At 35.7% G+C, this 14,628-nt stretch overlaps 2 protein-coding genes across 2 annotated transcripts; both read left to right on the top strand.

Annotated features, from left to right (window-relative positions):
- Positions 1 to 4,032: 4,032 nt before the first annotated feature.
- On the top strand, positions 4,033 to 4,686 carry LOC107766903 (uncharacterized). The gene has a single exon (XM_016585792.2). The coding sequence runs from the start codon at positions 4,033 to 4,035 to the stop codon at positions 4,684 to 4,686; it is 654 nt and encodes a 217-aa protein (XP_016441278.2).
- Positions 4,687 to 8,360: 3,674 nt separating this feature from the next.
- Positions 8,361 to 14,442, top strand: LOC107766902 (NAP1-related protein 2-like). The gene is made up of 10 exons (XM_075248758.1): positions 8,361 to 8,640; positions 10,514 to 10,636; positions 10,727 to 10,777; positions 10,994 to 11,065; positions 11,157 to 11,270; positions 11,359 to 11,420; positions 12,351 to 12,420; positions 12,595 to 12,651; positions 12,756 to 12,785; positions 14,219 to 14,442. The coding sequence occupies exons 1-10, from the start codon at positions 8,521 to 8,523 to the stop codon at positions 14,264 to 14,266; spliced, it is 747 nt and encodes a 248-aa protein (XP_075104859.1). The 5' UTR covers positions 8,361 to 8,520; the 3' UTR covers positions 14,267 to 14,442.
- The last annotated feature ends 186 nt before the right edge of the window (positions 14,443 to 14,628 follow it).

Genomic DNA, 14,628 nt, shown 5'->3' with positions numbered 1-14,628 from the left:
GGATTGAAGCTATTTGGGGTACTACTGATGGTAAATTAAGATACCATTGAAGCTCATGTGGTTTTGTCGTATATATCGAGTCACAAATAGGCAAGGAAACATTACAAAAAGATATATAGAGAGATAGATAGATACTCGTATCGGCAGGAGCATATTATCTCATGTGATTTCACAATTCTTTAACATTATTACAAACTGCAAGAGTAGATTTAATTATTATTTGCGAACATAGGTACGTAGCATCAATTAAGATGAAGAAATACAATGATCATTGATCAGCAGAAGTAGCAAAAGCAGGCAAAAGCAAAAGGTATAAAGGCGCCATCCGGTTGACAATCTCCATGAACAGCATGCTCCCAATTTATGCATCGGTCGTTACAATTAATCGAAATAATGCATTCTCCCGTCCATGTTGTGCTGCGCTTTTCACAACCAAATGCTTCTGCCATTTGCATCTCTGCATAGAATTGAAGGTAAAAGCTCAAACTAAATTGACTATTCGTTTTTTTTGGAGTCAAATATATATTTACTGGTAATTCCATTTATATATTTTTATTATCCAAACCAATTATGATAACATACTGATGTTTGAAATTTCAATATTGATAGAGAAATGAGAAAAAAAATGTTAATTTGACTTTAAAGGTAAGTAGTTTTCTTACTTATTTTCTGGTCTTTGGTTACGTAGCAGGAAATATTTTTTGAAAAATATATAATTTAGGCAAACACTAAGGGACATACAATCGGTAAGGGAGTGGAGGGTGGTAGGTCAATGTCTAGAGGCCGAAGTAGCGATAGCAAGGGTAGAGGTGAGGGTGGGGGATATGGGATGGCAGGGTTTTGAGGGTGGTGGGGTTTTGGGGTTGGGGGTTGAGGGTTGGGGTTGGGGGTTGAGGGTTGGGGTGGTGGAGGGTGAAGGGTAGAGGTGGAAAATATGACGGGAAAGGTTGAAAAAGAGTTCTGAAAAATATGTTTTCTCCTGTTGGGGAAGTCATTTTTCTCCAACCGAACGAAAATAAAATTGTGAGGAAATAATTTTTCAAGATATTTAAGCCAACTAAAGATGAAAAAATAAAAAAATATTTTTATTCATACCAAACACAGTCTAAAGCTAAACAACACCAAACAGATAGCGTTACGTGGGATTTATAGATTGTTGGCCACTCACCAGTTGATACGATGAGGAATCAACAGAAGACCGCAAGAAAGGCAGCGTAGTGAACTTGAGACTTAGCCATATTAGTGAAATATGTTTCTTGACATATGTTTCTTGATTCTTAATTTGTGACTAAGTGAGGTTTTAACTTTCACATTTTATAGTGAAATCGAGAGAAGGAAAAGAGTCATTGCGGGGATATGAAATCACCAGCTAACAATGTCTTGTGAAACATACAAGAAACTACACTGATTTAGAATTCTACACCCTCGGAAATAGCGGAAGGAATTGTGTTCTTACTTTAGTGTCGTATAGTAAAATTTAGATGACACTATTTGGTTTTTCTTGCTAAACACATCGAAAGTCAATATGTTTGTTAAATTAATCTTCTAGAGATTTAGACCTCGAATTGCGGTCGGATCTCGAAACAAATTACATATTTGGACTTCAATCAGAGATGAATGAGTAATCTAGATTTGATCATAATTTTAGATTTCGACCATGTGAACTAGGGTTAACTTTTTGTTGACTTTTCCAAATATGTTCAAAAATCGAATCTTTTTTATATTAGGGCAGTTTCTAAAGTTTGTTTTGACTTATTTGAGTAATATTTCCTAGATTTGGGTGATTTGGAGGCTTGTTCTAAAGGGAAAAGCTATGTTGGATTGTTGATTTTGTTCCGAAAAGAGGTGAGTATTGTGGTTAACCTTAATATGAGGGAAGTAGGACATGATTGGTCTATTTGCTACGTGATTTATGTGTGGGAACAATGTATATGCAAGGTGACAAGTGTATATGATTATCATGGGTTTAAGCATATGGGGTGGTGTACTAGTTTATTTCATGCAATTGATTATATCATATCTTTACTTATTTCATACTTTTACTTATTACGTACTCTATTTGGTGTATGCTTTTACTTGATATGTATGCTTTCACTGCTGCATGTCTTTATTTGTCATATACTTCTACTTGTTTATGCTTTTATTTATCGTATGTCTTTACTTGTTACATGCTATTACATGTCATTGGATACCTTTATTTGCTTCATGTTTTTATATGCTTCATGCATTTACTTGCCTTGTTGCCTTCTCTTGTTTCTTGTCTTACTCTACTATTCTATGTCGAATTGTGTGACTTTTAGATTGTCCTCGCATTTACGACTTGTTGAATCTTTGTTGACATATATATGGTGAGACTAGTTCTTGAATGTCGAATTGTCTATTACTCTTTGATTGTGTTCGTATTTCGTGAATTATGAGTTTTAGTTCTCTTTTATGTTATATTGTGAGTTTCACCATACTTGGTTGTTTATTGGGTGGATTTATACGAATTAATATATCGGGATCGGGTTGCATGCCGCAATGGTACTTATTATTGATATTAGGATTGGGTTGCATGTCGCAACGGTACTTGTAATTGATATTGGGATCAGGCTGCATGTCGCAACGGTACTTAAAATTGATATTGGGATCGGGTTGCGTGTCACGATGGTAATGATTATCGTTGATATTGATATTGGAATCGGATTACACATCGCAATGGATAAGAAGTCTTGTAGTTATTCTTGGTTGTTGTTTTTCATTATGGTGTTGCGTTATAAGGTTGTGTCGTGACCCCCAATGTTCGGATTTTGGGTCGTGACACTAGGGGAATTCTGGATGATACCGGATCTAGATGTTCAGGTAAAACAGAAAACTCTATAGTCTGTTGCATGTCGTTTGAAGTCCGCAAAATTCTTCATCCGCAATGCCACTTGCGGTCTAGAAAATTCTTTATCTACTTAGCTACCTTGTCCAAGTAGGACTTAAAGTGTCAATATGCTCCTCCCATCTCTTGGCTATATGATAAGACCCCAAGCTCTTTCCCCAAATAACTATTTATGACTTATTTTAGAGCACAGGTTTTAAAAGCATTTTTTTCTTTGCCCTATCGAATTAAAAATACTATCACATAAATTATAACGGAGAGAGTATTATTTTGGAAAATGGAAAGATTTATGCCCCCATTTTTTACGGTCTACTGTGACTAGCACCTAATATTAAATATTATGAACGTCACGTGACATGCCACCTCATCACCCTAACCCTTTACCCTCCTCCCATATTCTATGTTATGCCGCTCGCACAAATAAAGTTACGCATGCAACTTCTTCACTTTCACCATATATAAATCTACTAGTCTTAGAGTACTCACGTTGCGTATGTATCTCATATTAATGAATATAAATTTTAGAAAACTTATATAGTTATTTTCATAGAAGTGTCTCAATTTTTTTAAAAAAATAAAATTTTGAGTTCCTAAAAGTTGATGAATGCTAATCTTTTTTATCTAATTCAATAAAGTTAGATTTTGCTCTACAAAAGTCCTCATATACTTTACCGTGTAGAATTTCGTCAGGGATAGATTTAGGTTATCACGACATCCTTTATAGGTATATCTGATCATATGATAAGAAAGATTATACATTTCGAGAAACACTCTTACTTTCTTTAGCTCAATAATAATGGATAATATCAGTCAGCTATATATCCCCAATTTGGTATTTATTTGCGATTACCTATAATAACTACTCGCTAGATTAATTATATTGATGACAAGACAAACTGTTAAACATTACAGTAACACGTTAATTTTTGTCTCTTTCTCTTGCAAATGATTTGCACCTCCAGAAAAAAAAAATAGAGAAGGTCGATTTAACAGTCTTTAGATATCTTGAAGTGGAAGACTTCAAATGGTATATGAATTTTTATTGTAGTAGATGAAATAAATTCCTATACGTATGAATTCTTATGAAAATAAACACACTCGACTTAATATATGTAATTTTACTGGGATTATAAATTGATAAATCTCAGGAGTTGGAGGGGAGGTTAATGGTTATGGGAGCTTGGAGGAGTAGCGGGGACGTTAGCGAGATGTGGACATCTACAACATACTGTATAAGAAAGGCGGAGAGAGAGGTGCTAGGGGTCTTAAAGGGTTACTATGACGGGCACCGAGACGACTGGTGGTGGAATGATATGGTCCAAGGTAAAGTGGAAACAAAGAAAGCGACGTATCTTAGTTTAGTAAAGAGCACAGACGAGGAAGAGAGGAGAGTGAACAGAGGAAGATATAAGGAAGCCAGGAAGGAGGCGAAGTTAGCGGTCACAGAGGCTAAGGATGCAGCGTTTGGTCGTCTGTACAAGGAGTTAGGGGTCAAAGGAGGGGAGAAAAAGCTATTTCGGCTGGCCAAGGCTAGAGAGAGGAAGGCTCGTAGCCTGGACCAAGTGAGGTACATCAATGACAAGGAAGGCAGAGTATTGACGAAAGATGCCCAGATTAAGCGGAGATGGCAGGATTACTTCCATCGTGTTATGAATGAAGAAGAGGACATAGACATTGTGCTAGGGGAATTGGCTCACTCTAGAAGTCACCAAGACTTTAGGTATTGTAGGCGTATTAAGGCTGAGGAGGTCGCGGGAGCTATGCGCAAGATGATAAGGGGCCGAGCGACCGGGCCCGACGAAACTCCGGTGGAGTTGTAGATGTGTGTGGGTAGAGAAGGCTTGGAATGGTTCATTATGCTATTTAATGTTATCTTCGGGACGAAGAGGATGCCAGATGAATGGAGGTGGAGTGCGATGTTACCGCTGTACAATAACAAAGGTGACATTCAGAATTGTAACAACTATAGGGGTACCAAGTTACTAAGTCATACCATAAAAAATTGGGAGAGAGTAGTGGAAGGGAGGGTGAGGAGGACAGTGCCTATATCCGACAGCCAATTCAAATTCATGCCGGGTCGGTCCATTACGGAAGTTGTTCACCTTATCAGAAGGTTGGCGGAACAGTACAGAGATAGGAAAAAGGATTTGCACATGGTGTTTATTGACCTAGAGAAAGCGTATGACAAAGTTCCTAGGGAGGTTCTTTGGAGATGCCTGGAGGGAAAAGTGTGTCAGTAGCTTACATTAGGGTATTAAATGACATGTATGAGGAAGCTAAGACTCGAGTTAAGACTATGAAAGGTAACTCGGAGCACTTTTCGGTTGTTATGGGGTTGCATCAAGGATCTGCGCTCAACCTGTTCTTATTGCCCAAGCGATGGATGCGCTAACACACCATATTCAAAGGGATGTGCCATGGTGTATGTTGTTCACTGATGATATAGTACTGACTGATGAGATGCGAAGCGGCATTAATGAGAGGCTGGAGGTTTGGAGACAGACCCTTGAGGCTAAAGGTTTCATGTTGAGTAGGACTAAGACAGAATATCTGGAGTATAAGTTCAGCGATAATCGGGGGAAGCGGACATGGATGTGAGGCTTGACTCACAAATCATCCCTAAGAGAGGAAGTTTCAAGTACCTTGGGTCAATTTTTCAGGGGGACGGGAAGATAGACGAGGATGTCACGTACCGTATATGAGTGGGGTCGATGAAATGGAGGTTAGCATCTGAAGTCCTATGTGACAAGAAAGTGTCACCGAAACTCAAAGGCATGTTTTATAGAACGCTGGTTAGACCGACCATGTTGTATGTGGCTGAGTGTTGGGCAGCCAAGAATTCTCATATCCCGAAGATGAAAGTGGCATAAATGAGGATATTGAGATGGATGTGCAGACACACTAAGTTGGATAAGATTCGGAATGCAAATATTCGGGAGAAGGTGGGCATGGCTCCCATAGACGACAAGATGCAGGAAGCGAGGCATAGATAGTTCGGGCACGTGCGGAGGAGAAGCGTAGATGCCCCGGTTATGAGGTGTGAGCGGTTAGCATTGGCAGAGACGATGAGAGGTAGATGACGACCTAAAAAGTATTGGGGTGAGGTGATCAGGCGGGACATGGCGCAAATACAAATTTTCGAGGACATGGCTTTGGATAAGAAGGGGCGGAGGTCGAGCATTAGGGTTATAGGTTAGGAGGGAATCGAGCGTTTTTTTTTTCTTTATTATTCCGGGGGAGGGGTTGGCCTGTTGATGTTTTGCTGTGTGTCGTTAGTGGTTTATGTAATTTACTCACTATTTCCTATGGTAATATTGATGTTTATTGTTATTGCTTTTACATCTATTTTTCTATTTCTTACGATGTTGTTAATATTTTTATAGCTTCTATTGCTGTGTCTGATCTATTGTCTATTGTCTATTATTTCTTTTTCTTCTTCTCGAGTTGAAGGTCTTTCGGAAACAACATCTCTATCCCTCTGGGGGTAAGGGTAAGGTCTGCGTACGCTCTACCTTCCCCAGACCCTACTTGTGGGATTTTACTGGGTTGTTATTGTTGTTGTTGTTATTGTTGTTGTAAGAGTCTCTATATAATTCAAATAAGAAAAAATTTAATAGTCAAAATTTTAGTTAATATCAACATCCTAAATATTAGAAAATACTAATAAAATAATAATTTTGTCCAATACGATACTATTTCTTTTTAAATGATAAAAAAATGGATCAATTTTATTTTGAAGTTTTGTTATTTAAAAATAGTATGGATAGATTTAAAAAGACAAACTAAAAGTAAAGTAAAACATTTTCCTATATATTTAGTAAGTTTTAATTTTAGTCTTGCATCAATTTACCACATAATTGTAGATACTAAGTGTAAATAAAATTGTTCTTCAAGAAAATTACTCATAGATGCTAAAAGAATTATTATGTTGTTCATAGGAATCCAATTGGCACCATTGTGATGTCGCCAATTGCCATATATGAACTACTCCAAGAGAATGTATTCAAATTTTTTACTAAACGCTTTAAATAAGGGAATCTTAGAAAAATGTCCCAAATAAGTCCCAATTTACCAATCTCTAATGATCTAGCAATCAATCATAGATTTATTAAAACTAACCAAGCACACATAAAAATTGAAAATCCAAATAAATAAAGTTCTTTCTCTCCAAGAATTACACGCAAAGATCTCCTTCCATATTTTTAAGTGTGATTAGCAACATTAGATGCAAAATGAAAATGAAGTTTTATGGATGAGGTAGCAAATAAAGTGATGAAATATAAAATATATATATACAAGATTCCAAAAATTTAAGCAAAAAGAACATTTTTCAATGGCTATGGTTGATATTCATTGAAAACATATAGATGTGTCAATATACAAAATTTGAGGAAGATTGGAAGTGATTTGCAGTGCTTCGGTATCAAAATTCCTAGTTAAAATCGAATTCAATCTTTTTTTCTACGACACATGTATCACATACATGTGATACATATTTGATACAAATATGATATATATGTGATACACAAATGATACACAACGTGATACACATAACTTTTTTTTTCATGTTCATCTTCTATTTCGAATTTTTAATTCAAACCACCTCAAAACTCCATCAAATCCTCGCAAAACTGAGATTCAAGCTCCTTAAGATGTACCCAATCTGTTCTAATAATACCCACTCAAAAGAAAGCAAAAATTTGATTTTTTTTGGCTACAAATAGCTAATTGGCTAATATTGGTAATATTTGGCTAATATTAGTAATATTTTATGAATTAACTAATTTTTGTAATAAGCTACTTATAAATGGACATAGCTGGTAGTTTCCCTTTAAATAATTAACTTTTTTACGATCTATTTAAGGTAAAATTTTAATTGATTTTAAAGTTCTACATTTTAGGTACATAATAAGGAAATATTTAATAACCAAATTTTAATGAATTTGTAAGTCCTTAATATTAGAAAAATAATTAAATAAATATTTTTTTAATGTGAAATCTATTTTAAAGGGTCAAAAAGAACTAAGAGTTCCAAATAATTGACTTTTCTTAACGATTTATTTAAGGTAAAATTTTAATTGATTTTAAACTAAATTTTAGGTATCGAATTCATATAAGAAAAGATCTAATAACCAAATTTTAATGGATTTGTAAGTCAAAAATATTAAGAAAATAATTATATAGCTATTTTATTTAACGTAAAATTAATTTTTAAAGGATAAAAAAGGACTAAATGTTCCAAATAATTGACTTTTCTTAACGATTTACTTAATATTAAATTTTAATTAATTTTAAAATACTAAATATTAGGTACATAATTCAAATAAAAAATATTTAATAATTAAATTCTAATAAATTTATCCGCCCTGAATAATAAATATTAGGAAAATAATTAAATAACTATTCTATTTTTGAAAAAGTCAAAAAAGGGAACACATGTCTTAAGGGGCTTTCAAACTTAGGTCCTGGGTTGAGTCTATAGATACTCCTAATTTGGGTGGCGTTTATATAGATATAAAAAAAAAAAAAAACCTTAGTATTGAAACATCTATAGATAGGGGTTTAGGGTTTAAGGCAGTAACCCTCCAACAAAGGCGCACTTTTGCAACCTCTGTTTGCCTGTTTTCTCTTTTTCTTTTTCCAGAGAAGAGAAAATGATGGGCGCTAACACAGGGAAGAAACAGAAAGTGGATGAAGAAAATAGCAACATCATTTATAGTGAGATCGTTACTTCCATTGACAAATTGCAAGAAATACAAGACGAGCTTGAGAAGGTGAAATAATCCCTTTCTTTTCCAAAATTTATCCCTTTTCTTTTGAGGAACAGAAGGGACAATTTTTTTTATTACCCTAATTGTGTTTAAAATCCAAGATCTTAAGTGGGTTCAGAGTACACTGCTTTTTTAGCATATATATCTTTTTCAAAAGAATTAATTTTTAGTCAAAGGCCGTACGTTTAATGTTTTCCATTAGAGAAATTGGTTGTAATTTCCAACTTGGCATTTTTTTTTGAAGCACATTGTATATGGAATTTATATCTTCTGCTTGTATATGTGTATGTGTATATATATATATATATATATATATATATATATATATATATATATATATATATATATATATGTGTGTGTGTGTGTGTGTGTGTGTGTGTGTGTGTGTGTGTGTGTGTGTGTGTGTGTGTGTGTGTGTGTGTGTGTGTGTGTGTGTGTGTGTGTGTAAACAACACATGCTCGAGAACTACATAAGCTACTTAAGGGAATAACTCCGAGTTTAGGTTCGCATAATTATGTTTGAGTTGCAACATGTAAAGATAGTCCTCATTTAATTATCACAAAAAAAGGCTTGTCTTCATTAGTTTTTGTAATATTGCGTATGTTGTCGTATTATTTATTTTGGATGCAGTGTGAGCCGCATGATAGGGTGATCCTTGACTTTGATTTTATGGTGAAAGAAAGGCCAAAGTTTGAGTTCTAAGTTGCACCCAAGGTTGTGACCTACTGGTCAATGAAGTAGAGGCAAACCTTGGATGCTAGAGAGACAAAAAATTAGGTGCTTTCTTCCCACTAGCCTAAGTTTTGGTGGGAAGAGTTCCCAGTAACTATGCTTTGCTTGGTGGAAGGCAACAAGCATCCGATTGAATAGCGGAGATGCTCGCAAGTTGGTCCAAACACCAGGCTTAGTTATCGAAAAAAGAAAAAGAAAAAATCGGCTGCTAAGTTTGATGAGAATAACAACTGGTTTGCATCTGTGGATTCCAGTTTATTTTACAACAACAACAACAATCCCGGTGTAATCCTAAGGGGAGGGGGATAGTGTGTACGCACACCTTACCCCTATCTTGAAAAAGTAGCGAGGCTGTTTCCTGTAGACCATCGGCTTAGGAAAGATTAAGTTGCATTATTCTAATCCATCATTTTGTCCTTTGACATTACAAGAGTTAGGACTTAGGATAAATTATTGGAGGAAAAGTCTAGTAATCCATCTTTCATCCGTCAAAGCTCAATCTGCAAAACACTGTGGAGATATTTCTAAAACTACCACCAGTCTAAACATAAATAATCAAAATAACATAAAGAACTTGGACAGTTTCTATATTGGTGGCACTCTTAGATCTACCATATGCTAGATGACCAAGAAAATATCTGAGTAATAGCTGAGAACATTGGCTCCTACTCTTCCCTATCTTTGCATGCATGTGATAGTATCTATAGCATATAAGTCGATTCCACGGTTTGTTGGAACATTATTACAAGTACAAGAACACGAGCTGTTTTATGTTTTGTTATGCTTCTCTTTCAGTTGGAATAGATGCAGATATTCTCATTAGTGTCATCCCTCTTTATCAGTAGTTCTCTTATGCCTTGGCAGACTTGCCTAGTGAGTAATGATTAGTTGAAGCCGTGAAGGGTACATGTTGCATTTCAATCATAAAGGGGAAACCTTAATTATATTCTATAGGGGTATAAGTATACGAGCTTTTGCTACTGTGCTCACAACAAAAGCAGGCTATGAGGTTATAAACTAATTAAGGTGGAAAAAAATAAAGTTTTGTTAGTTCTAAAAATGTAACTTAGAGTTGATTGCTAGATTTCTTTTGTTGCTTTTGTCTTGCATCTTAACCAATGACCATTCTAATTTTGCTAGCAGATCAATGAGGAAGCAAGTGATAAAGTATTGAAAGTGGAACAGGAGTACAGTGAGATCCGCAAGCCTGTCTATGATAAACGAAACGACATCATTAAAGCTATCCCGGACTTTTGGTTAACTGCTGTTGGTGTCCTATCCTGATAATTCCTTCTCTCTATGTTGGTGAAATTATGAAGTGCTTGTCATCTAATTGACTTGTTTCATTACTTACAGTTTTTGGCTCATCCTGTCCTAGGTAGACTTCTAAATGAAGAAGACCTAAAGGTTGGTTCTAATTTGTTGCTTATAAAACTGTGGAACTAGATTATTACCGACTCTAATGCTATTTATTTGGCCAAGTTTTATCGATGTTGAATTATTACTTTTAATAAGTCAATGCTGAATTAACATGAGGCTCTCTTGTACAATAAAATTTTGAGTTATCCTTTAAATGCTTCTTGAGTTCGGCATCTCAAAATGTAACTGCCTTATCGCTTGTAGATCTTCAAGTTTTTAAGTTCTATTGAAGTTGAAGAGACTAAAGATGTGAAGTCAGGCTACTCGATAACCTTTGTAAGTTCGTTCCCGCACATGAAATTAATATACATCGGTATATGTTGCATTTTTTTGGAAATTCAGAATGATGATCTTCTCTTTTTAACAGAACTTCAATGCGAATCCTTATTTTGGAAATAATAAGCTCTCAAAGACCTATACCTTCCTTGAAGATGGACCCACAAAGATTTCTGGTACGACAATAAAATGGGAAAAAGGCATGGTGAGTTTCCATTTCGCAGCTTGAGATGTGATACATTCTGTACGTTCCTTACTTCGTCATATTAATTATATTGGTTGACTCTTTGAAGGGCATTCCTAATGTAGTTGCACATAAGAAGAAAGGAAAAAAGCGATCTCGCGATAAGGAAAGGTGAGTTTACTTATTTCTAGCATATCTATATGATCTAAGTTTAATCATATTTGGCTATTTGTTGATTTAATCTAAGACTCAATTTAATTCTCTGATATGTTGTTGGAAACCTTGGTTTGCCTAATGTCTGATAGCAGGCTTGCTCATGTCAAACTTTCTTGATGATAACTTCAGGGGTCCTTTGGCTCACATACTAGTTATAAGCGGATATATTGCATGGATTGTTTATCGGGAATCAATAATGCAATGACTGTTACGCAATGATTAATAATGAGGAGATTGTTATACACAAATTACTCACTTTAAAAGGGTAGTTTTGTCTCTAAATAGTTTAATCCCTGTATGTATCACTAATTGTTCTACATTCTAACCCGCATGTAATAATACATAGATCCCAACATAGCTTGATGCATGTATTATTTAATACCGGTAACCAAACACTAAATTGGTTATGCGGCGATTATTTTTTTCTTATGCAACCAACCAAACACTATATTATAATATGCGAGATTTTATGCTAGGATTTGTTATTCTAAACCATCAACCTAACGAGCCCTCAGTGTTTGTCAATGCACATTATTAATTATGCAGCGTATAATTTGGTCCATTGTAGTGACTTTCGAATAGTGTACCCCAATTGTTGTAGACAACGAATGTTTTGCTTCACTATTGCTGGTTTTTGGTTAATGGTGAGACCGTAAGACTGAGCTTGGTCATCATAATGAGAACAGAAGCTGAGATTCATTAGAAATCATGCCGGTAATTATTGCTTAATGCAGCTACAAAGTTACTGTAGCAGTACTGTGTCTGCACTCTGCACTGACCTTATTTTCTGTAGTCTCCACTCTAGACCTTCTTGATAAACATTGGGATATGATAGTTCTGGTCATCTTTGCTCAGCTGTTTTCCGTCTTGGGGTTTTCTATGCAGCTTTTTTACATGGTTCAGCGAAGTCACTCAAAAAGATGATGAGGATGACGCTCTAGAGATTCAGGATGAGGTATATGTTTTATATCTTTTGCGGATTACTTCATGATGTTTTTTCTTTCCAATTTTCCATTTTATTTTGGGTGGTGGGGGTGGTGGTGGCGGGGGGGGGGGTGATGGTGCACTGGGCCACTGAGGTAAAATCTTTGCTGAAATTTTTCATTTTGACACTTTGTCACTTTTGCAGGTTGCTGACATAATTAAGGATGACTTGTGGCCGAACCCGCTCTATTATTTTGAATATGTTAGTTCCATTTGAGCTTACTTCTTATTTTCTTTAATCAAAATTTTGTCATGATATGTGTTTATTGCCTTTAATAACATCATTTAAACGTTATTATGCCACAGGACCCTGATGAAGTTTTTGATAGTGATGAGGTAAAGATACATCACTGTTTCATAAGTGTCGCATCTGCATCATGGATAAGTACATGTTTCATAAGTTTCTTTTTGAGCGTACATTATTTGAGAATATCTCGTTTCCATATTACCTCTTGGATTATATCTTCAAAGAAGTTGTCTTGTCTTCGTTGTAAATAATATCGAATATTCTTCCTAAGCTGTTGATCAGTTTCATAAGAAGGTACTTCCCAAGGTCAAAATTGTAGTAAGTATTAAAGGGTAATGGAGGTCAGAAGAAAACTGCGGAGTTGAGTGGAGCTTGAGGTCATAACTACCTTATCACTAGAATTCAAGTGTTTGGTTTTGGTTGGGGATTTTTTGTTGCATAGTAAACTGTTGAATAAGCTTGCTTGAATATTGGCATTAGATTGAGCGCTTACTAAGAGTTCTATAACTCCTAGCTTAAGCGCTTTTTGGGGGAAAACTATTTGCCAAGTATAACTTCCTTTATCCTTTTCTTTCTCCCCGCTAACTATGTCAATTCAATAGCAAGATAGCATGCTCTCTAGATAGAGGTTTTTTGAGATTTTCAAGTATTTTCCTCATTTTATTTGTCTTCAATAGAAACATAATCCATGGAGGCTCTAAAATCTTAAGATCTGCAACCTCCTACATCTTTGTTGTGGTGGGTTCTCTCTTTCCTTTTGATGCTCATGCTACATTTTCTAGATTATTGCGAGCAATTTTCAGCTTGGGTTCTGAGCCTCACAAGATTCATTTACCATGGTTTCCAACAAAATTTTACTAGTCTTATATCAAGTCAAAAGTAATGAAGGGGGGCCCGAAAAACATAAAACACCAAAGGTTGAAAGGGTAGGAATTCCTGCGAGTTTTTTTGGTTGACGTTTCAAAAGACATCTTGCCTTTTGCAATAATGAGGCTGCCAAGATGACTTTACTGGTCTTCCACTAATAAATGTATCCTTGGCCTTTTTGTGTGTGTGGGATGGGGGTGGGGGTGCGGTTGCTTTCAAGTCCAGAGGGTTAGAATGCAGCCTTAGAATATCATAAATGGAGAAAAGAGTCAGTATAAGGTTTTGGGGGGGGGGGGGGGGTGTAATTGTTAGCTTTAGAAAGACCAGATTACCTTCTACCACTGAATCTTTATTTCATCAGACCCGCATCCTTATTTTGTTCTTGGGCCCTAGGATATATCATATATGTCTCTGTTGGAATCTACCGTTGTTTTTTTTTTTTTTTGGAATGAAGGATTTGTAATAAGACCTTCAGTATTGTTACCCTTCTTTTGACAATTTTTTCACATTGTCATTTCCAACCTCTACCAATGGTTCTTGAGGCTATTGTCAAGAACTGAATGAGAGTGATTAATATCATAACACTGTATAACTAGCTTCATAAGTCTTTTTGAAGATAATTTTCTGTGGATTTACTGCTTGAATGCTAATGCAGGGAAAGGACAGTGACTCAGAGGAGGATGAGTTTAGTGATGATTATTGAAGATAGTTTAATCATCAGAGTTTTGGTATCGGTAAAGAGGCTTTTAACATTGCAAAAGAACAGAAAAACTGTGGTGACTATCCCTCCCCCCCCCCCCCCTTTTTTTTCTTCTTAAAAGGTTACCTTTGGTTATAATCTACGGAAAAGGGTCATATTTACCCCCTTACTTTTAAAAATTGTTTATATGTGCCCTATGTTTGATTATTCGACTATATATAACCCCGCATTCATACTCTTGGCTGGTCCTCTCATTTGGAAAGTAGTGAAATCAACTCTATCGGACTCAACAAGACCAAAGTGCGCAAAATCTCATGACACCTATCCAAGAAATCCTGGACATTAGCTGTGGGATCACTATCAAA

This window comes from Nicotiana tabacum, unplaced genomic scaffold (genome assembly GCF_000715075.1).
Source record: "Nicotiana tabacum cultivar K326 unplaced genomic scaffold, ASM71507v2 Un00080, whole genome shotgun sequence".
Lineage (NCBI taxonomy): Eukaryota > Viridiplantae > Streptophyta > Magnoliopsida > Solanales > Solanaceae > Nicotiana > Nicotiana tabacum.
Note: the sequence above shows the minus strand (reverse complement) of the source record. Positions and strands in the feature narration are given on the sequence as shown.

What these genes read in the sequence shown, in the direction of transcription:
- LOC107766903 (XM_016585792.2), top strand. Translation starts at nt 4,033, where the DNA reads ATGGTTATGGGAGCTTGGAGGAGTAGCGGGGACGTTAGCGAGATGTGG.
- LOC107766902 (XM_075248758.1), top strand. Translation starts at nt 8,521, where the DNA reads ATGATGGGCGCTAACACAGGGAAGAAACAGAAAGTGGATGAAGAAAAT. An exon ending in TAAATGAAGAAGACCTAAAG is followed by an intron (nt 10,778 to 10,993) that starts GTTGGTTCTAAT and finishes TATCGCTTGTAG; the next exon opens with ATCTTCAAGTTTTTAAGTTC. An exon ending in CGCTCTATTATTTTGAATAT is followed by an intron (nt 12,652 to 12,755) that starts GTTAGTTCCATT and finishes ATTATGCCACAG; the next exon opens with GACCCTGATGAAGTTTTTGA.